This window comes from Vombatus ursinus, unplaced genomic scaffold, assembly GCF_900497805.2.
Source record: "Vombatus ursinus unplaced genomic scaffold, bare-nosed wombat genome assembly UNPS02014772.1, whole genome shotgun sequence".
NCBI lineage: Eukaryota > Metazoa > Chordata > Mammalia > Diprotodontia > Vombatidae > Vombatus > Vombatus ursinus.
In genome coordinates, this window is record NW_020954550.1 from 28,383,575 (window position 1) to 28,408,042 (window position 24,468).

Below are 24,468 nucleotides of genomic sequence, written 5' to 3' on the forward strand. Positions count from 1 at the left end.
ATTAAATATCCACTTTTTCTATTCAGGATTATGCTTAGCTTTCTTTCAGATGGTGATCAGTGGATTTTTTCTATTTCTACTTTCCCCTCTTGTTCTAATGCTTCAGGACAATTTTCTTTAACTATTTCTTATATTATTGTATCAAGATTCTTTTATTGAACATAGCTTTCAGACAGTCTGGTTATTCTTATGTTTTCTGTTCTTGATCTTTTCTCCAGATTAATTGTTTTTCTTATGAGATATTTTACATTCTCTTCTATTTTTTTCATTCTTTCTATTTTGTTTTATTAGTTCTTGATCTATTATAACTTTGCTATCTTCTCCTTGCCCAATTTGGATTTTTAAGGAGTTGTTTTCTTCCTTAAGATTCTGGGTCTCCTTTTCTAATTGGTTGATTTTCTTTTCATAATCTTCTTGTTTTTCTTGGATTGTTCTTATTTTCTTTTTCTTTTTCCTCAATCTCTCTCATTTGATTTTAAAGTCTTTTTAGAAGTTCTTCTGTTAATTCTTTTTGAGCAGGTGGCCATTTAACATTATTCTTTGGGGTAGAAGAGGATTTCTTTCCTTCAGCATCATCAGCTGAAGATGAATCCTGGTCTTCTCTATTTCCATAGTAACTCTCTATGGTTGGATTCTTTTCCTTTGCCTGTGTATTTTTTTTGTACTAGCTTGGTTTTTATAATCATTTCTAGTCTTGGGGTGTAGGGGATGGTGTCTCTCACCCTTCAGTTCTCCCCTCTCCTGGAACCAAGACATCCAGCCTCCTGTCAGCACCCACAGCCAACAGGGTCCTGTCCCACTGCTTCTGTACTCACTGCTGATTCCTTCTCACCCCCACCTTGTCTCTGCAGCACAACTGGGTCTGGTACTCCTTGTCAGCAGAGGTTTTCTCAATTTTCAACAGCTCAGATGCCCAGCGCCCCTGTGACTGGAGCCAAGGCAGCCTCTCAACCCTGCTAATCCCAGGGCTTGCCACTTAATGTTTAAGAGGATCTAGGACCTAGACTGGAGGTGTTTACTCTTCACTAGGACCAAACATCATCCTGGGACTTTTTTTTTCAGATCTCTGATTGTCCCTGTAGGACCACTGTTCTGCTCCTACTCTTATTTACGTTTACCACTCCGTATTCATCTTGAGGTGCTATTTCATCTCTTTTGCAGGGAAAAGTCTTGAGAGCTTGGAATTTTCTGACCTACCCACCATCTTCTGAAAATCCTCTCTCTTGACCATAATATCTCATAATCAATAATGCAACTCTAATAATACCATCTTGAGCTAGTCATTTACTGCTGACTGCTCTCAACAATCGAAATATCATCCCTTTGTTGATAGTCATAACATCTTTCCTTCTTTAGCAACCCTAACATTAGTTATTTTCTTCCTGTGCTTCTATATGCTATTACAAATAGCTCATGGTGGAAATTTTATCTCGATCAAACATTGCCTCAAAAATGAAAGTCCTGCCTCCGTTTGTAACAATATGCAGAGTTGCCTATTAAAATGGGCAAGCCTGAGTAGAAGGCTAATCTGAGGGAGAATTATGGTCTATTTTTTCCATCTTACCCTTTTACTTTTTACTATTTCTTTCTTTCATGACCTCCTACCATAGGCATCCCATCATTCAGGACTTATACTGCTGCAGGATGCATGTGTTCTTAGGGATACTATACCTTTCTCATTCTTCAGATGGAAATACACATTATACCTTAACTGAGGGCTTGTTTTTCTGTTTTCTGATGTGATGATCAGTTAAATAATTCAGAAAAAAACTTGCTGATAATTAGAGCTAAAGTAGAAAAGGCTGACATGGGAGATAGTGGACTACCCCTCACTGGAGGTGTTCAAATGATGACGACTTTTTGGAGATATTAAACAAGATATATTTGTTTAGGTGTGAATAGAACTACATGACCTCTGAGGTCCCTTCCCACTCTGAGATTCTATTTCATATTAATATACTAATGGTAGAGGAGGAAGGGAAAACCCTCAACATTTTAGCAGTGCTTTTCAGAGGATTTATCACTACTTCTATTGTCTAAAAATAATAAAAAACAATATTAAAACAAAAAGACTGGCTACTGATAGAAAATTCTAGCTGAATAGAAAAATAAGATACTAGAGAATATTGGTAGAAAACATGGTCTAGAATTAGTGATATCTTGAAACACCCATGATAAAAGACTACAACTGAGACAGTGTCTATTACCAAAGATGTGTAAGACCTTTCCATCTATTACATGTGTGGTTCTGCCCTGATACACCTTTGGCCACATTCTATTGTAATCAAATAGGCAGGAATTGTGTGGGTCTGGCAATGCAATGTAAAGGAAATATGTTCATTGATAGAAAACAACAGCATCCTTCCCCCTCATTCTTAAATGCTTACATATTTGAATACATGAACAGATACACATACACTCACATGTACACTTTTAGTATATTTCTGGATGCCATTATATCATTCTTTACTGTTTGTGCCTGGGGAAAGCCAGATTGAATTTAGTGAAGATGCATGACTGAAAAAATGGCACATTACAGTATGGAATAGCATAAACATTTTAAAATCAACTAGAACATGCTAGTATTTTCACTTTTAGAAAGGAAGCATTTAAACTTAGAATAGTTACTCCCTTTAAAAATATTTCAGATTTAGAGTAAAATGAATTATTATGCTGGTAAATACTGGAAAATGTTGTTAGGTCCTTGCTAAAAAAATCTTTTGCATCACAGCTTTAAACCTGGGTGAATTGAAGTGATGGGGAAGCTATATCATATTGTTACTTGTATTGGCAAGTTGTTACTTGCCCAGATTCTATTCTGAAACTATCCTTTGGCAAAATTGAGTGGAGAGTCTCACTCCCTAAGACACCAGGGATCTACCCTCTGTTATATGGCTGACACTGGGTGATTTCCTAACTACTTTCACTACAGGTAACTGGATGGTGGTAGGTGGTAGCATGAGTCTTTCATTACCTGAGTTGGGGGCAAAGAACGTGAGTAACTGTCAGGGCAGGATAAAAGAATGTGTAGCACTATTTTTTACATTCTATTTGGCTTCTTGTTTCTTCCCATTCTTTATACTCCAAATGCCTAAAACATCTGCTCATTGAAGCTTCCCATGTTTTAGTATCATTGGGCCAGCAGCTTTCCATGAGAAAAATTTTTCTTTTTTTTTTATGAATACATCAAAGTCTTTTTGTTTTCCTTATATGTGCAATCTGTCCCTTCCCCCCAAACAGACTCTTCCTGTCTCCAAATCTAAATGTTACAGCAGAAAAATAATGAGAATCACTCATGAACACTAAGTAGGAGTAAGATCCAATGAAATGAAATGGCAACTTATTTATTTCCATATTCATAAAGTGACTGTGAAAGATAGAACAAAAATAGTTATGAGGAATTGGAATCTCCAGATAAATGAGATAATTGAATGACATCTGCCCTCTAGGAATTCATATATATAGGCCTAGACCGACTACCTCATGGTTCATAGGCAACCTGTCAGGTGTGGTTGCTGAGTTACTGTAAATTGTCTTTGTAAGATCATGGAAAATGGGAACAATACTGAAGATAAGAATAATAACAGCACCTACTTCTCAGGGTTATTATGATGATTAAATGAGACAATATTTATAATTTATTTGTAAAAATCACAGTATAATTCTTGGCACCTTATAGGTGCTTAATAGTCATTTTCTTCCCTTTACCTTACTCTGTCCTTAAAAAAATTGCTCTTCTGTAGTCCTTCAGTAGTTTTCCCATTTTCCATGATCTTATGAAGATTATTGACAATAACTCAGCAATCATATCTGACAGGGAATGGGACTTAAGCTGTTAAAATGATTTACTGTTTCTGGGGTTATTAGAAGCTGAACCTATAAGGACTTGACTGGACGGAACTGCCACTGCCATGGGAGTCAACACTTATGAGGGTTTTATTAGACTTCAAGCTTAATATGAGACAGCAGTGTAATCAGGCAGATGAAAAAGTTGATGTGATCTTGAACTATATTCACTGGGGCATAGTGGCAAAGACTAAGAAGGTAAGAGAATGTTGAGAAAGGATGCACTAAGACTTTCCCCAATTATTTAAAGGACCATAGAGTCAGTTAGATGAGCAGTAGGTAGAGCCCTGATCCTCATATTGGGAAGTCCTGAGTTCAAATTCAGCTTCAGATACTGTGTAAGTCATTTAACCTCTGCTTGCCTCTGTTTCCTCAACCTTAAGATGAGGATAGTAATAGTACCTGTCTCTCAGAGTTGTTTTGAGAATCAAATGAGATATTTGCAAGTTGGTTTATTGAAGAGAGAACAGACTTTGTCTGCTTAGATCAAGAAGGCAGAATGAAGATGAAGAGATGGAAATGACAGAGAAGCAAATGCTTAATGTAAAGAAAAAGTTTATGGACAATTACAGTTATGTGGGAGTTGAATAGGCTGTCTTGGAAAGTAGTAGATAGATTAAATTTAGATTATATTTGTAAAGCACTTAGTACAGTGCCTGTACATAGTAGGTAGTTAATAATGCTTATTACTTCACACTGACACACACACACACACACACACACACACACACACACACACACATGCACGCGTGCGCACTTGCCAGTGAACTTCCTTTGAGTAGAGGTCTAGATGATCAGTTACTAAGTCTGTGGTAGAAGGAATTCTTGGCCATTTAGACAAACTAGATGTTTGTGCCAATTCTTAGATTCTGTGATTCTTTGATCTGATAGCCTATGAACTGGACCAGTATTTTCAAGATAGGAAACTTGTCAATAAAATCAGCATCGTGGATAGCCTCCCTTTGTTCGAGAAATATTGTTACATTCTTACAGGTTTTTGTTTGTTTTGCTTTTGCTTTTCTCCCCAAAATATCAATAGCAAATTTATCAGAAGCAAGGTAAGGTTTTCCCAGCTTACATTTTTTTCAATGTTTGGCAGGAACCAAAGCTGAAAAGAAGTAAAAGTAGGAAAAAAAAAAACCTCTCCCAAAACAAACTGTTTAGAAGTGCCTACTTCTTTCTGTGTAATAACTAGCTTGTTCAAGATTTCTAAATCAGTTATCTGAAAGCAGGGATATAGCTGATTGAAGATAAGCTATGCCTGAGGGGTAAACCACAATATGGGAGTAGAATTGATTTATATGAGAAAAGGCCATCTTCTAGGAATATAACCTCTTCCAGTTCTACTAAATTAGGTAGTTGATTTAATTCCATTGATCTAAAAAGCCAACTTTTTCTTTTCTTAAACACACTCTGGTATTAAAGCTTTCTATGAAGTTGCATTTGGGCTTACAGAAGTATTCATGCTATGAAACAGGTATTTGTAATAGGCTTATGTGGCGTTAGAATACTTCCATCATATGGGAGGCTTTGGCTCTGGGCCTTTAATATGAAGGCTCCAGGGAATGAACTTTAGAGGATAAGAGCTCTAAACTAAGGCTATGAGTCTTGAAAGTAATTGCAAATGGTCAATACCCTTTACACAATAAAGGATTTCCTAGAATTATTGTGTTATGGCTACTATATAATCAAGGTACCATGAAAGCAGCTGTGGCACTTTTCTGTGATATGAACTTTTGACTTTTTATGTTTCTTGAAGTTATTATCATTGCTTTGAAATTGTTTAGAAACTAATATTGTTGAATGATCAGGTTAGAGAAGACATGGCTTCAAACTAGAATAACCAATTAAAATAAGTATTTTTTTTTTCCTTAAAGCAAAATGATGATTAGAGATAATCTAGTCTGGATTTCATGGTGGGTAATTGAAACCCCTTTATTTATTATTATTATTTTACATTTTTATAGCACTTAACAGAAAGAAAAAAGTTGACAATGATTCAATTTAATTGTACTCTAGTTAACTTACAGGTAAATGGACATAGCAAAGTCATTTTCATGAAACAAATGGGTGACTATTGTACAAATTGGAAATAACAGTAGATGTTCAGTTCAAATAATTCTTTCATGTATAATATCAGTCATGTAGATGTTTCCTTAAGTATTATGATAGCCTACCAAGGCTATGTTTTATAGACTTGATTACATATTGGCAGTAAAGAGAACAAAGTTAAAATCTCATATCTCCCACTTTAAATAGTTCCACCTTGAATAAGTTTTCTAATTCCCTGAGACACAGTTTCCCTATCTGTAAAATGATGAAGTCAGCCTAGGTCAGGGATTCTTAACCTTTTTTTTTTTAATCATAGGACTCTTTGACAGTCTAGTAAAGCCTACAGACCCCTTCTTAGAATATTTTTTTTCAAATAATTGAATGAAATGTAAATGTAAGATAGAAGTAAGTGAAAATGAAGGTGCGATATTTCCCATCTGAGTACAACAACTCCACAAAAATATATCCATGAACTACTTACATATCCATGAATCCTATGGCCCCCTGCCTAAGACGATCTGTAATTTCCTTTTATCTATGATTCCAAGAAACTCTCTAAAGGATTTATCTATATCCTAACAAATTAAAAAGAGCGACAGCTATACTTCAAGAGAACTTGAAGAAAATAGTTAGATTTTCAATGTAGAAAACTTTCAGAAGAAAAAAGTCAACTGAGAGCCAGATATCAATTAATTCAGGCACAAGTTTGATTCACATTGTCATATGACCCCCCAGCAGTTCTCTATTCACACAGAACTACCAATTGATTCTCTTTTCTTTTCCTTTTAAAGATAATTTTCTATTATTGGTGATTTGGCCTCTCCAGTATAAAGAAATAGCATACAAAGGATATACATTGGTTGGTTGCCCTTTGTCAAGTCATTTTAGCTCTGTGCCCCAGCCAAATTGATAAGATTATAAATTGCAGAGCAGGCGGTGATTTGTTTGGGAGATTGATTTTTTTTATAGTCATTGTATATTGCACCAAAAAAATCAGAGGCGTAGGCACAAAAAGCAAATATAAAACAGCACAAAAAAATTGGAGTAGCCCCAATTTAGATGCAAACAAAACTTAGAAAATATTTCAGAACAGAACCTAAGACCTACTTCTGGGTGGCATAATATATGTTAATCTCTTTCAACCAGACCTCTCTCGACATTTTTGACTCATATTTTATCTATTTAACAAATGGCTGTTGTCTTCATTAAAATTTATATGTTGTCCCTCACAAAGAAATTATTCAGGGGTAGATTTTGAAATTTTTTTGCTTGTGACTTTTTTTTTTTGCTTATTTAGTAAACACTAATTTGTTGTGCCAAGAAAAGGTGATTTGAAAGGTTAAATAAATTTCCTTCATTACTCTCACTCAGATGCTTCATCTTGGACATGGGGGTGATCATGAATTTCTGTAGATTATACCAATATATTTTAAGCTTTGGTAGATCCCACTAAACTAGAATAGCTTCTAACCATAAATCTGATCAGTTTGTAATTCAAGGTTTATTCAAGGCTAAATTTGAAGAGGCTCATCAAAACTAAGGAAGGCTCTCGATTTATTCGGTGAATCTCCCATGGTGAATGTATAGGAGGGCATGGAAAAGAATTGTCCCAGATTGGCTAGAATGCATTAATTGGCATCTGCATCATTAGAAGGAGTGCCCTTGTGAATGAAATCACAAATTATTTTGAAAATTTAATACAATTCTTCCCCCCCAACAACTTATGAAGACCATTCTATTTGTGCATAGGGAGATTGAAATCTGTTTTAGTGTAGGGATATTCCGAATGATGGAATTATGGCTCTTTTGAGAGGCAAAATGGTTGATATTTAGACTGCTACAACTATAGCAAGAACAACTTTGGTTCATACCATGCTTCTGACACATAATAGCATGGCACTGTGATTCACTTAATGTCTCTGAGACTCAATTTCTCCATCCTTAAAATGGATATTTTAATGCTTCTCACAAAGAATTTGTGAGTCTCAAATGATATGTAATAATAATAAAAGTGTTATTATTCTCTTTTAAAGCACTGAAATATTGAAGTTCATCAATCATTTCTTTGAGTATAGATGTGTAAAAACAAGTGCAATTTGAATATTTGCTGAACATTTCCAGACACCAACCCTGATGTGTATAAAGATAAATCTGTTAGCATAATGCTTGGAGATAAAAGAGATAATTTCTTCTTATTTTTTTTGCTTTGATTAACAATAATAACTAATATTTGTGCATATAAGACTTCACTAGAAGACAGTAAAGAAGAAAAATATAAGCAGAAAATTTATAGGTGCCAGTATTCAATCTTCCGTCCTTTTGTCATCTTTTCCTCTTGTATTCCTTGAAGAGTTCAATTGCATACAAAGATTTCCTTTCAGAGGAATATTCCTATTATGTAACAGAATGTATCTCTAGATTCAGGGCTTTGGAAATAGGAAGGAGATTGGAAAATACTGGGCATTCTAGACCAGTAGCAAACCAGGAATCGGGCCGGTGATAGGATGAATTAACCAAGAGACTGCTTTCACTGACCTCAATTCTCTAAAGATTTTATCTCTGGAGGCCATCTTTAATAAAAACCTTGCTTTTCCCTTCAAATTCCCTAGAGAGAAACCAGTAGCTTCTTTTAGTTCATGAAGAGGCAATGTGATATGGTATAAAGAATACTAGTTGTGGAGTCAGAAAATCCAGGTATACATAATAATTCCGCTGTTTAAAATCTGAGTGACTTGAAGAAAATCATTTTCCCTCTCTGGACCTTAGTTTCATAGTCTATAAGGAGTGGGAATGGATATTTTCTAAGACTGTTTCCAGCTGTAGAAGCAGCTGGTGGACATCAGTGAGAGCACTGTGCCTAGATTTAAGATGATCCGAATTCAAATCTCTCTCAAACACTTGCTAGGTGTTTGACCCTAGACAAGTCAGTTAATCTCAGTTTGCCTCAGTTTTCTCTACTATATAATGGAGGTGATAATAGCAGCTACCTCAGAGGGTTGTTGTGATGATCAAATGAGATGACATTTGCAAAAAAAAAAACCTTATCACAGTGCCTGACACAAAGTAGAATACGTACATATATGTCCATGTATATATGCATATGTATGCATATATATGGGTGTGTACATACTTATTCCCTTCCCTTCCCTTCTAAATCATATGATCAAATGGGTTAGAGTCCTAACTCTATCACTTACTAGAATGCAATAGAATTCTCCTGAGAATTTCTCAGAATCATAGACTATTAGAGCTGAAAGTCACATCTGGTTCAACACTCTAATTTTATTTATTTTTAAATGAAATGTTACCATTATTATTTGTTTTCACATTGACTAAATTTCTGCTTAATGTTTCTCCCCACTCCCAGAGAGTTATCCCATAGAACATAAATGTTTTTAGAGAAAAAAAAGAAAGAGAAAAAATCTGCAACCCAGTCAATACATTGACAAGGTGTGAACATATATTCAATGTTCCACAACCATGGACCTCCCACCTCTGCAAAGGAGGCAACTTTTCATACCTCTTCTTTGCAATCATGCTGCTTCTTTGTAATTTTGAAATATTCATTTCCAATTATTGTTTGGTTGGTATTCTTTCCATTAATATTGTTGTAGTTTTTGTATGCATTGTTTTCTTGGCTAATGTTTTTCTTTGTCTTCTTATCATTATTATCTACTTCTTCTTCCTCTTCTTCTTCTTCTTCTCCTCCTCCTTCTTTTTTTCCTCCTCTTCCTCATCCTCTTTTGATGTTTTTTAACTATTCAAATAAATCTTTTCAGGATTCTTTTTTTCGTTTGTTTTTGGCTAGGCACTGGGGTTAAGTGACTTGTGCAGGGTCAGACAGCTAGTAAATGTTATGTGTCTGAGGCCTAATTTGAACTCAGGTCCTCTTGAATCCACGGCCAGTGCTCTATCCACTGTGCCACCTGGCTGCCCCTTAGGATTCTTAATATCTAGTAACTCATTAAATTTACACACCACAATTTTTTTGTTGTTGTTCAGTCATTTAGTCATGTCAAACTCTTCATGACCCCATGGATCATAGCACATCAAGCCCTTCTATCTATTACTGTCTCCCAAAGTCTGTCCAAGTTCATGTTAATTGTTTCCATGATACTATCTATGCATCTAATCATCTGCTTTCCCCTTTTCCTTTTGTTTTCAATTCTTCCTGACATCAGGGTCTTTTCTAATAAGTCACATCTTCTCATTATGTGGCCAAAGTATTTAAACCTCAGCTTCATTATTTGACTTTGCAGTGAAGAGCATTAACTAATGTCTTCTAGTATTGTCTGATTTGACTTCCTTGCTATGCAAAGGACTCTCAAAAATCTTCTCCAGCACTCAAAAGTGTTGATTTTGTGGTGCTCAGCTTTCATTATAGTTCAAATCTCATGTCCATACATTGCTACTGAAAAAACTATAGCATTGACCATATAGACCTTTGCTGGCAAATTAATGTCTTTGCTCTTTTGTATGCTGTCCAGGTTTGCCATAGATTTCTTTCCAAGGAGCAAGTGTCTTAATTTTCCTGATTGCAGTCACTCACTGAAATGATCTTTGATCCCAAGAATATAAAATCTGACTCTGCTTCCATTTATTCTCCCTCTATTTGCCAGGAAGTGATGGGACCAGTTGCCAAGATCTTAGTTTTTGTTTTTTTCCTTGATAATTTATTTTTTGGTTTTCAACATTCACTTCCTTAAGCTTTTAAATTTTAAATTTTCTCCCCCTTCCACTCCTTTCCCACACCCAAGATGACATGCAATCTGATATAGGTTCTATTTATACATTCATATTAAGCATATTTTCCCATTAGTCATGATGTAAAGAATTATTAGAACTAGTGGGAGAAGCCACGAGAATGAAGCAATAAAACAAAACAACGAAGGAAAAGGAGAGAAAATAGTATGCTTCCATCTGCATTCAGACTCCATAGATCTTTCTCTGGATTTGGATATCAATTTCCATCATGGTTCTTTTGGAATTGTCTTAGATCCTTGCATTGCTGAGAAGAGCCAAGTCTATCAAAGTCAGTCATCATACAATGTGGCTGTTACTATGTACAATGTTCACCTGGTTCTGCTCATTTGACTTTTGAAGTCTGCCTGCTCATCATTTCTTATAGCTCAATAGTATTCTATTGCATTTATATACCACAATGTGTTCAGCCATTCTCCAATTGATAGGCATCCCTTCAATTTCCAATTCTTCGCCACCAAAAAAAGAGCTCCTATATTTTTTGTACATGTGGGTTCTTTTCCCATTTTTATGATCTCTTTGGGATACAGACCTAGACATGGTATTGATGGGTCAAAGGGCATGCACAATTTTATAGCCCTTTGGGCATACTTCCAAATTGCTCTCCAGAATGATTGGATCATTTCACAACTCCACCAACAATGCATTAGTGTTCCAATTTTCCCACATCTTCTCCAACATTTATTATTGTCCTGTGTTGTCATGTTAGCCAATTTGATAGGTGTGATGTGGTATCTCAGAGTTGTTTTTATTTGCATTTCTCTAACAAATAGTAATTTAGAATTTTTTTTTATTTGACTATAGATAGTTTTAGTTTTTTCCTCTGAAAACTTCCTGTTCATATCCTTTGAACATTTATCAATTGGGGAATGACTTGTATTTTTACAAATTTGACTCAGTTCTCTAGATATTTTAAAAATGAGAACAAGAACACTAATGAATTATCAGAGACACTGATTATAAAAATTCTTTCCTAGTTGTCTGCTTCCCTTCTCAACTTGGATGCATTGCCTTTGTTTGTGCAAAAACTTTTCAATTTAATGTAATCAAAATTATCCATTTTGTATTTCATAATGTTCTCTATCTCTTGTTTGGTCATAAATTCTTCCCTTCTCCATAGATCTGAGAGGTAAACAATACCTTACTCTTCTGGTTTGCTTACAGTATTAGTCTTTATATCTAAATTTTATATCCATTTTGACTTTATCTTGGTATGGTGTAAGATGGTGATCTAAGCCCAGTTTCTGCCATACATTTTTCCAGTTTTCCCAGCAGTTTTTGCTAAATAGTGATTTCTTATTCCAGAGCTGGAGTCTTTGGATTTGTCAAACAGTAGGTTAATATAGTCATTGACTGTTGTGTCTTGCATACCTAACCTATTCCACAGAATCAGCACTCTACTTTTTAATTTATTTATTGTTCCCCCCCCATAAAACCAGCTATTAGTTTCATTTATTAGTTTAATAGTTTTCTTAATTTCAATTTTATTAATCTCTCTTTTGTATGTCAGTGTTTCTATTTTGATATTTAGTTGGGGATTTTCAATTTGTTTTTTTTTTCTCTAGCTTCTTTAGTTGCCTGCCCAATTCATTGGTCTCTTCTTTCTCTATTTTATTCATGTAAGCATTTAGAGATACAAAATTTCCTCTAAGGACCACTTTCACTGCATCCCATAAGTTTTGGTATGTTGTCTCATTATTGTCATTCTCTTGGATGAAGTTATTGTTTCTATGATTTGTTGTTTGACCCCATAATTCTTATGATTAGATTATTTAGTTTCCAATTAATTTTTAGTCTATCTTTCTGTGACCCTTTATTACATGCAATTTTTATTGCATCATAATCTGAAAATGATGCATTTAATATTTCTGCCTTTCTGCATTGAATTTTGAGGATTTTATGCCTTAGTACATGGTCAATTTTTGTGTATGTGCCATGTACCACCAAGAAAAAGGGTCCCCATTCAGTTTTCTCCAGAGGTCAACCATATTTAACTTTTCTAAAATTTTATTGATCACCTTAACTTCTTTCTTGTTTATTTTGTAGTTAGATTTATCTAGTACTGTGAGGGGGAGGTTGAGGTCCCCCACTAGTATAGGTTTGCTGTCTATTTCTTCCCTTAATTTCTCCTTTAAGAATTTGAATGCTATACTAGTTGATGCATATGTGTTTAGTAATGATATTACTTCATTATCTATGGTACCTTTTACTAGGATGTAGTTTCCTTCCTTATCTCTTTTAATTATACATATATGTATATGTATATATATACACACATATACATATATGTATGTATATATACATATACATATATGTATGCATATGTGTATATATACATACATATATGTATGTATATGTATATATACATATACATACACACACACACACACACATATGTATTTGGTTTTTGCTTTGCCTGAGATCAGGATTGCTACCCCTGTCTATTTTTTACCTCAGCTGAAGCATAATATATTCTGCTCTGGCCTTCTACTTTACTTTGTGTATATTCTTCTGCTTCACATGTGTTTCTTGTAAACAATAGATTGTAGGATTATGGTTCCTAATCCACTCTGCTATTCATTTCCATTTTATAGGAGAGTTCATCCTATTACCATTCACAGTTATCATCACTATCTGTGTTTTCCCCTCCATCCTATTCCCCCACCATGTTTATGCTTTTTTCTCTTGTTTCTCCCTTTCCCTTCTTAGTAGAGTTTACTTTTGACCACCACCTTTCTCAGTCTGCCCTTCTAGTAGCCCCCTCCCTTTTCATCCTCTTTACCCTTTCTACTTCTTCCTTCTCTTCTGATCACCCCTCCCTTTTCTTTACACTTTCCCCTCCTTCTTCCTATAGGGTAAGTTAAGTTTCTATGTCTAACTGATTATGTTATTCCCTCTTTGAACCAAATCTGATGAGAGTAACAATGCTCATCTCCCTCCCTCCTTTCCCTTTGCTCTGTCAGTTTTTTGTGCCTTTTCATGTGATATAATTTATCCTTATCTGCCTCCTCCTTTCCTCTTCTCCCAGTACCATCCCTTTTCTCCTCTTAATTAGATTTTTTTACCATCACATCAAAGTCAATTTATACTGTCACCCTCTGTCTAAGCATACTCCCTTTTAAATGTCATAATAAACGTTCTCAGGAGTTACAGATATCATCTTCCTTTGTAGGGATATAAACAGTTTGTCCTTAATAATAATAATAATAATAATAATAATAATAATATGTTGTTGTTTTTCTTTCCTGTTTACTTTTTTTTGTCTCTCTTGAGTCTTGTATTTGAAGGTCAAATTTTCTGTTGAACTCTGATGTTTTCATCAGGAAGGTTTGGAAGTCCCCTATTTTATTGAATGTCTATTTCCTCCCCTGAAAGATTATGCTCAGTTTGGCTGAGTAGTTGATCCTTGTAATGCAACCTCTTTTGCCTTACAGAATATTGTATTACATTTCCTCTGATCTTTTAATGTAGAAGCTTCAAGGTCCTGTGTAATCCTGACTATGGGTTCCATGATATTAAAATTGTTTCTTTCTGGTTGCTTGCAGTATTTTCTCTTTGATCTGGTAATTTTGGAATTTGGCTACAATATTCCTAGGTGTTTTCAATTTGGGATATGTTTCAGGAGGTGATCAATGGATTCTTTTGATGACTAATTTACCCTCTGGTTCTAGGACCTCAGGGCAATTTTCTTTGATGATTTCCTGAAGGATGTTGCCAGGCCTTTTTTTTTTATCATGATTTTCAGATAGACCAACAATTTTTAAATTGTCTCTCCTGGATCTATTTTCCAGGTCAGTTGTTTTACAAATGAAGTATTTTATGTTTATGGATTTTTTTTCCCTATTTTTTCATTCTTTTGTTTGTGTTTGACTGATTCTTGTTCTCTCATAGAGTCATTAGAAGAGTTAGCTTCCACTTGCCCTATTCTAGTTTTTAAAAAATTGTTTTCTTTTATTAGATTTTATACCTACTTTTCCATTTGGCCCATTTTACTTTTTAAGTTATTCTTTTCAGTGAGTTTTTGTGCCTACTTTCCCATTCGATCAATTCTACTTTTTAAGGACTTGTTTTCTGCAGTTAATTTTTGTCATTCCTTTTCCAAGCTATTGACTCTTCTTTTGCATACCTGTCGTTACTTTTCCCAATTTTTCTTCTACCTCTCTTATTTGACCTTTAGAATTCTTCTTGAACTCTTCCAAGAAGACTTTTTGGGCTTGAGACCAGTGCATATTCCACTTTGAGTTTTCAGATGTGGGTATATTAACAATATTGTCCTCTTTTGAATTTGTGTGTTAATCTTCCCTTTCCCCCAAATAAGAATCTATGGTCATTTTCTGTTTCTGCATTTTGTTCATGTTGTTTGCATATTTCCTGACTTTAAAAAAATGTTGAGTTCTTCTGGTGGAGTGAAGGGGGTGCTTACCCCAGTTTCTTTTCCTGCGCACCTGAGCCTTGCACTTGAATGTTTGGCTCATGCTCTCTCAAGCCTTGCACAGGGATGTTTCAATGCTGGTGGATGTCTGTCAGCCTGGACCTTTGCTTCTGTAATTGTGCTTCCCAGAGTAATGTTGAGGCACTGGGTGATTTTGCTGCTGGAGAACTCAGTCATCTATGGTGGTTTTTCTGAGCTGGTGTCTACTGGTTCCCCTACCTGTGTTGAGACTCTCTGGGGGTCGTAGTGTTGGCACTTGCTTGCTCCACCAACCTGGGTCTTTTGATTCATCCTGCATGGGTTTTGCATGATGTTCTCTGCATATAAGTTAAATAAATAAGGTGACAATAAACAGCCTTGTCATACTTCTTTCCCAATCTTAGAGCAATCATTTCCATGTTTGGTTCTAACTGCCACTTCTTGGTTTATACACAGGTTCCTCAGGAAACAAGTAAGATGATTTGTTCTTCCCATCTCTTTGAGGACTTACCACAGTTTGTTGTGATCCACAGTTAAAGGCTTGAGTGTAGTCAGTGAAGCAGAAGTAGATTTTTTTTTCTGGAACTCCCTTGCTTCCTCTGTAATCCAGTGAAGGTTAGCAATTTAGGCTCTGGTTCCTCTACCTCTTCAAAAAAACAGACTTTTCTTCTGCTGATTCTCAGTTCACATATTGCTAAAGCCTAGCTTGCAGAATCATAAGCATAACCTTGCTGGTGTGTGAAATAAGGGAAATTATTTGGTAATTTGAACATTCCTTGGAATTGCCCTTCTTTACGATTGGGGTATAAACTTATCTTTTCCAATCCAGTGACCACTGTAGTGTATTTCAAATTTGGTGGCATATTGAGTACAGTACTTTAACAATAGTCGTTCCCTAATTGATGGTCATCTACTTTGTTTCCAGTTCTTTGCTATCACAAAGTGTGTGTATGTACATAAATATATTTCCATGCTATCACAAAGTGTGTGTATATGTATTGACATTTTTGTCACTTTATTTGCATATTTCCAAAATGCTTTCCAAAAGACTAACCCTATAATTTTAAAAAGGAACTGGAGCACAGAGATATTAGGTGATTTGCCAAAGTTTAAAGGGCAAACTTAATAGCAAACCAGTAGTAAAAGCAGTAGTAAAAGTACTCCTTGTCTGTGTTTTTTTTTCTGTGATATCTTTTTTTATTATATGTTACTGAAAAGTAAACATGATATACAGTAATAAAATCTTATGAAAAATGATGGGATATTATTTTGTATTATCTTTACTAAAGATAATCATAAATCATTGTAGCTGTATACAGTCTCACAAGACATTTTTTTTAAATTTGTTCGAAAACCAAGATGAAGTTTGACATTTTACTGATATTTCAAGATTATCTAATTTGGGAAGTATATTCCCTCTACCAATGCGATTTTCAACATCTCTATGCCTTTTCATTATGGGAAAATCTTATTTGCATCTTTCAATAAATGTTTTTAATTTATGATTTTATTTTCTAGACTTCATAAATTACATACACAATGTTAATAATGCAGATTAAACTTAAAGTTGGCATGGATTTTCAGAGAACTAGTTGTTAAGTATTTACCAGTATACCCCTGAATCAAAGTCACAAATAAAGAGAATGACCTTGGAGAAGAGTACTAAATCTCAAGGACTCAGTCAAAGAAGGAGAAAAGAGAGGCAAATGGTATTGAAATAATTGAAGTATAGATTAGGGGAAGTGTTAATGAGAGATCCTGTATTTTCTTATACAATGAGATAGAACCCTCTACTGACAAGGAGATGGAATTTGAAGCTATGACCTACTAAAGGAAAGAAAAGAAGTTTTGAAAGAAATGCTTTAGAGTTTCTGATAGTCAATCTCAAAAGAATAACAATTGCCTTATAGCAGTGATGTTCCCAGTGAGAATGGATAACATAAATTAGTGGAGGGCTCATTGAGCACATTGTATGGCCCCTACCAACATTATTCAGCAGCAAGCAGATAAAAAATGAGATGGGAAATCATGGTGCTATTGCCAGGCTGGGGTTTGGAAAGACATAAATAGCAACAGAGCAAGTAGAATATAAATTCTTTGAGGTCAGGGACCATTTTTTCCCCTTTGTTTTGTTTGTATATGCCCAGTGACTGGCACATAGTAGGACTTCAATAACTTCTTATTCAATTGAAGTGAATTTTCCATTGATTTTCCTTTGTGATTTATTTTTCTGGTGTTAATGTGCATCTCTGCCTTAATAGTCATCCTTGTTATCCATTGTGACAAGAATCACTCACATTTATACCATGTTTCACAATTTACAAGGAGCTTTCTCTGACACAGTCCTATGAGTAAATATTGTAATCCTCCATTTTCAGATAAGGAAACTGATACTTAAAGGAGATAAGCAACATATCTGTGGTCACACATCTAGTAAGTATCAGAGCCAGGAGTAGTGCTCAATTCTGTCTCCAAATAACTTCATTTTCCATGAGGCCATGCTACATCTATCCATCTTAACACATTAAGACTTGTAACAATGTAAGACTGTCCATTACAAGATGTTTAAAGTACTTTCAAGGTTTTATCATTTGAGTCTAAAATCAAAAGAAGAAGGCTCAGTTTTCCTTAGAAAAGACCTTTCTATATTGCCCTTAGAAAGCATGGCTTATAATGAATGCATCAGGCATCATATTCAGGCTTTTATTAGAAGTGAATTTTAATAAATTATTAGTTGTAAATGTATGTGCAATGAAACTACAATTATATTTCTTGTACCACATATGATGTTGTTAATTCAAACTCCCATTTCATGTTCATGGTACATCTGACACTTTCAGAACTTAATTATATTTTACCAAAAACAATTTGAAATTTCCATGGAGAAGAGGGAAAAATGGAATAATGTATAAAACTAGTCCTGGTTGCCACCAGAAAGAAAGATGTCCAACGAGTAAGTTAGATGAACAGATTGCATAGATAACATGTTAGTCTTTTTAAAATAAACATATTTTTCATGAATTATTGATTTCATTAATTATTCATTTCAATGTATAGGAGATAATTGGAATATTTTAGAGGTTATTTTAATGTGACAACTTACTCATGTTTTATAAATAAGCAGTTTTCCTACATGTCTTGACTTGACCTTCCCTATTCCAATTATAAATAATTGGAACTGATTATACATGTGTCTTCAACAACAGAATTGTGTACCAAAATCTGTAAGGATGCAGTTTGCTTTGTGATCGTTTTTCTAGAAAATTACAAAATGCTTGAAAATCTTATTCAAGAAGATTCATATATCAGTTCAAAATGATTTCAAAAACAACTTGAAGGGCTTGTAAATTATTGGTATTGCATAAAGTTAAAAAGAATGGTATGGACAAGATGGAGAATGGATAGGTTTAGATGGAGAAAGATTAATCAAAGAAAAATTCCTTTATTTTTTAATAAAGAAGTGGATGGTATCTGTAAAACTGACAGGCTATGACATGTATACACATGTGTACATATGTGTTTTATATACATATACACACACATACACATGCATGCATGCATGCATACATAGATACATACATATGAGAAAGAAAGAGAGAGGAAGAGAGAAGGAGAGAGTGAATGAATATTTCACTGGTATCACCAATGTTGGGGATGCATTCCCTACTCAACTCTGCCTCAAAGAGTGCCTCTCTGCTTTTACAGTTCAGTCCACACAGCACCTTCTGCATGAAATTTTGCCTATGCTCTTTAATTACTAGTACTTTCCCTCCTTAACTAACTTTTATGTAGTCTTTTTGTATATTTAGATCATGATATTTAGGCATATCTATATCTATATATCAATTCATGTGCTTTAGATTATATGTGTGTATATGTATTAACAGAGAAATATACACACATGTATATGTCCATATATATACATTTATATATATCTATATATACACACATATACACATATATACTTCAACATTTGCATGTATACATACTTTGAAATACCTCCAACCAAGCAGATACAGTCACAAATATACACTGCCACATTGACACATTTACAAGAACACATTGATACATTTGCCTTAGACACATCCTATATTTGAAGGCACTCCCACTTTATATGCATATAGTTGTAATGTCTGTATAGCCACACAGTCTATTCTGAATTATGCTTTTATTTTATCCAAATAATAACCTTGTGCAATAGGTGGTTCAGATATCACCTACATTTTACAGATGCAAAGATGGAGTTTTATGCAGGTGAAATGTCTTGTCTGAGGTTATATAGCTAGCAACTGTTGGAATTGGGAATCCAGTGCAGGCCTTTCTCCTAATTCAGGGAAGGGGAAAAATGTGTTAGCCCAAAAGGTATGCAATAACTTGTTTACTGGGGGGGAAAAGGGGCATTGATATTATTTTGAAAAAAAGGACTATACCTGTGAATTCAGTGACATAAGGAATTTCCAAATAAGGCAATTTGTTCTACCATACCAGGTTCATACCTTCTTTGCAGCTTAAAGTCTTAGTGAGATTGCATATCTAAAATGTATTAGAGGCAGGAACTGAACACGGTCAATATTGAACCTCAGACACTTAGGCAAGTCACTTAACCTTGTTTGTCATAGTTTTCTCATCTATAAAATGAGCTGGAGAAGGAAATGATTTTGTTTTTTGTTCAGCCATTGTTTTAGTTGGGTCTGACTCCCCATGACCCCATTTGAGTTTTCCTTTGTGGGGATACTGGAGCAGTAAGTCTCTGCAGTCAGATTTGAACTCAGGAAGATGGCTCTTCCCGACTTCAGACCTACCATTCTATCCTCTGTAGCAACTAACTCTCCCTGAAGTAATTATTAAGCATTGTTTAAAATCCCTTTGATATTATTTATTCAAATGGTTTTCTTGTTGATTCAAAGAAATGTCAATGACTTCAAAAAATTAATTTTCTTTTTCAGCTCAGTTAGAAATAGTTGTAAGATAAATGTGAGATTTTCCCTCTTATTGTGTTAAGCAAAACCTAATAAAGATGAGTAGATAGTCATTTAGTGAAAAAGGGAATGCATCGTATACTACATACCATTACAAGAGTGTACCCCAAACCAAATCACATTTAGAATGTTCTGTTATTTTATGCATAATAAATTTTTCCTTCTTCTTTCTTGCTATCTCAGCCATGTTTTCTCTTTCTCTCTCTCTTTCTCTCTCTCTCTCTCTCTCTGTTTTTTCCTTTCAGAATGATTCCTGGGGAAAGCAATACTCGTATGCACTCTTCAAAGCTATGAGTCACATGCTATGCATTGGTTATGGAGCGCAAGCTCCAGTCAGCATGTCAGATCTCTGGATCACCATGTTGAGCATGATTGTAGGGGCCACCTGTTATGCCATGTTTGTCGGCCATGCCACTGCATTAATACAATCTCTGGATTCCTCCCGGAGACAATATCAAGAGAAGGTAATTAATTTTAGATGCTTTTTCCTCACTTAGCTAATTATCATTCTGTTATAAATCTGCATTGAATATACATAGCTGTCTTTAGTATGATTCAGTGAGAACTATTGAATCTTGCTTTAATCATGCCTTTGATGAAACAGTAGAGCATCTATTATCGGAAATGGGCAGCATTCAACTGCAGTATAATGTAACACATGTTTAAGTACAGCCTCCCGTATTGATACGAAGGCTATTATGAGTTCTTTCTGGAGACAAAAACACTAAGTAAAGGCAAAGACTTCCACATTGATTTAATGTCTTTGGAGTATTTTATAGTAGATTATTCAGTCATTACTTTCTTAGCACATATTTGGCAGCATGTTGGATCTAATAGCTAGCATTCAAATTTTAGCAACATTTGGTCAGATAAGAGCATGTCCTATCCATCTCAGCAGACCTCCTGACATATCCTGGGACTCTGAAGAATATTCCACTGTGGAGTATTGTTCATGAGAATAGACCACAAAATCCAAGATAGTTTTAGAAAGACATTTGTTAGATCATTTGCTAGAGGAGAGTGAGCAGGAAAGAAGGTATGATCCCTCTCTTCTAGACTCTGGAAGGTTTATATTATATAGGATTAGACAAGTGTGCACACACAGGAACCACCATAGTAAGCCAAAACATAAACTTGGGTTGACCCATCATAAGTCTTGGTGTGGTAACCCCAAACAAGGATGCTTTGGGTAGATTCAGGACCTGAGGGAACCCAAAATACCTTGTAGCCTTCTCCAGCATTCTAGAGAGTTACTGGTGTCACATGATATTCTGTGGATAACTTTTAATCACATAAAATTGGAATTAAATAGTATAATTTTTTTTCTGAACAATATAATAAACCATTTTCCCCATAGGAGATTACACTCTGTTGTGCTCCTTGGTTGAAAGTGGAAATCAGAATGGCACTCATAACTCTTCTGCTTTTGAACATATAACTAGTCTTAAATATTTTGTTAAATATTTCTTGTAATAGAGTTTTGGGCTTTTCTTTAATTATACAACTTGGCAAAGGAAAAAAGAAACAAAATGTTTTAATACCCATAATTACACTATCCATCAAATGATACTATTATAACAGTGTATTTTTATTACTAAAGTAATGGGAAAAAAGGCTTTATTTTATTTTATAATAAACTCGTTCATTACTTAAGTAGGTGATTATGATAAGAAGACTAAGAGAGTTGATGAGTTGGCAGAATTTTAGCTTAATTTTGATTCAAAATAGATTTAGTCAATTTCATTTTTAAGTTCCTATGTACAACAGGAAAACCTAATTTGAAATATTATTTATTTGTTTGTTTTGTTCATTCAATGAACCATATTCTTTTTAAAAAAAATTAGTTGGTGCCAACCAGCTTTTACAGAAATGGATCATGTTCTTACCTATACCATTCTTATTTTTATCTTTCCTTAATAATTCCTGGTTTGTTAATGAGCAATCGTATTTTATTTTTTGAAAGTATAAAAAGAAAAAATGAAAATGCATTTCATTTCTCCCTTTCTGTTTCTGAGCTATTGCTAAAAAGTCAAATATTTAACTTAGAAATTCTGGTCATTTAATTATCTATGTACAAGTATGTGACTTGATGCCAGGAAATTTCCCAATACATTTCACGTGTCAGAAGATACAATTTAATTTTCTCTGATTCGCTACTTTTCTTAATAGTCTTTGCAACTTCTATAAAGTATGAATTATAAGGTCAAGTTTCACAATTTAATTTCAGTTCAATTTACAAAGCATTTATTAAGCACCTATTATATGCCAGGCTCTTGCATAAGCTGTAGGGATACAAAGACAAAATTGAAACTATTCTTAACCTCATGGAAATTGCCTTGTACTGAGAGAAAAAAATGACATATAAAAGACAAGAAAAGATAAAATATAAGCAAAGTACTTTTGGAGGTTAGAGAAACCCTTAAATTGTGATTCTATAGATTGATTTGGCCAGCAAACAATAATACCTTCCCCTACAACTCCATGGAATATACAGAATTAGAAAAAAAAAAACAAAACAAAAACATTAGTGTTTTTTTTCCCAGTAGAGCATAAGATGCATCAAAGATAACTAGTTCACAAACAATATTTTCATATGCAAATAAGCAACCTTCATGTCAATGCAAATTTATCTGTGAGATGTTATCTTTAAGAGATCCTAGTGTATGTGATAACTAGAGATAAATTATATTAACAACCCAAAATTATAAATGATAAGGATCCTTAAAGTCACCATTATCCTTTAGAAACATTGGATTATTTGGTTAAAAATTGCTGCTTAGGAAGTCATGAAGTAATATCCTGTTATCTCCCTCCAAGGCAACCTACAATTACAGACAAGTAAAGTTTCTGGGACTACAGATTTATTTTTTATCATATTCGTCTTGAAATAATAGTATTAACAATACAACTTGGTATAGGATTGTGTCCTTTGGAGTTTTTTTTTTCATTATAAAAACAAAAAGATGTTGTATATTTACTGGACTTAAAGTTTTACAAAACATTTTACATGTGTTATTTTATTTGATTCTTACAATAGCCTTCTGAGGTAGAGGCTATTATTGTCTAAGTTTTACTGATGAGGAAACTGAGACACAAATCAGTGACTTTCCCAAAGTCATATAGCTAATCAGTGTCAAAAGTAGGATTTGAACTCAGGTCACTAGATCATGTTTATCTATACCTATCTCTATCTATAGCACTATAGATATCAATATATACATGTGTATATATACATATACATATATGTTATGTATATACACACACTTATTTAGGATAAGGAATAGGGAATTGAATGAATTGTTAGGTGCTTTCTTTGTGTTAGTTTGTGATGTTGCTTTCTTTTACTTGAATTATACTTTTAGGTAACTTTTTTTTGCATGTGTCTTGAGACCATCTGGCAGAGACTTCTAAAAAAATCCTTAAAATTTCTGTACTATTTAGTTGTCAGAGACAATATTTTCTAAAGCAATTAAAGAAGGGCTTATTTACTAAAAATTCATATTGACAATGAAAGCAATTTAAAAATATTATTCTTCTCCCTCTTTTCCCTAGAATCAGGAAAAAAAATAATTTGTTTCTAAGCACAAACACCAGGGGATTTAAACAAATATTCTCATGAAAATTATCTTTTTAATTTGCTCAAAATGGGGCATTGCTTAAACTGAAATGTAAATTTATGAAAATATAACTGATTTAAGTAAATCCTGCTAAGCAGAACCTTAAACAGCATTGTTTGCAATTTAGGAAGTGTGTTTCCATTATCACCGCATAGCACAATATTAAAATACAGGAAACCCAGTACTCTTCAGTGTTTAAAGAACTTTCTGGTAACAAGTTAGGCATGTAGAGAAGCACATTAGATCTTTCTTTTCCCCACGGCAGTAATGTGATAACATGTACCCAAGATGCTCGAAAAAGTTAATGCACGTTCTTAAACAATTTGGGGTAATGGGAGAAACTGATCTGATATTATGTGATTCTTCATTTGTTCTGCTGTAAATTCACACTTTCAGACCATTGGGTGCATCAGGTCCTTAACTTGCACCAACTCCTTCCAGTCACTTGGGCCTCATTTATAGTTAACTGCCCTGCTGGCCTGAATGAGTCTATGGAGTAACAAAGAGTTCACTTAGTAGCAAAGAGAAAGGAGACTATACTAATTTTCTAAGCCCATCACCCTTTTAAGAAAGGATTTTCTGGGAGGCAAAATTGAATTCCCTTCATTATTTACCTATTTGAGTCAATTTTTTCCAGTACTTAAAATCTAATCTGTAGTTATGTTAGATTTCTATGACAATAACTATAGTTCTGATAGGCCAACTAGTTCTAAGGGTGTGAAAGCTTTTCTTTATCAAGCACCAGTGCCCCCAAAATGCCTCCTCCTTCCAATATTTCATCAAGGTTCACACTACACATACT

General features: G+C 34.3%; 1 protein-coding gene across 1 annotated transcript in view; it reads left to right on the plus strand.

The window, feature by feature from the left end:
* HCN1 (hyperpolarization activated cyclic nucleotide gated potassium channel 1) overlaps positions 1-24,468 on the plus strand; it is a 577,083-nt gene that overhangs the window by 378,578 nt on the left and 174,037 nt on the right. Inside the window, exon 4 of the mRNA XM_027863629.1 lies at positions 20,295-20,513. Coding sequence (XP_027719430.1) covers positions 20,295-20,513 — 219 coding nt within the window. The remainder of the gene's footprint in view (positions 1-20,294; positions 20,514-24,468) is intronic.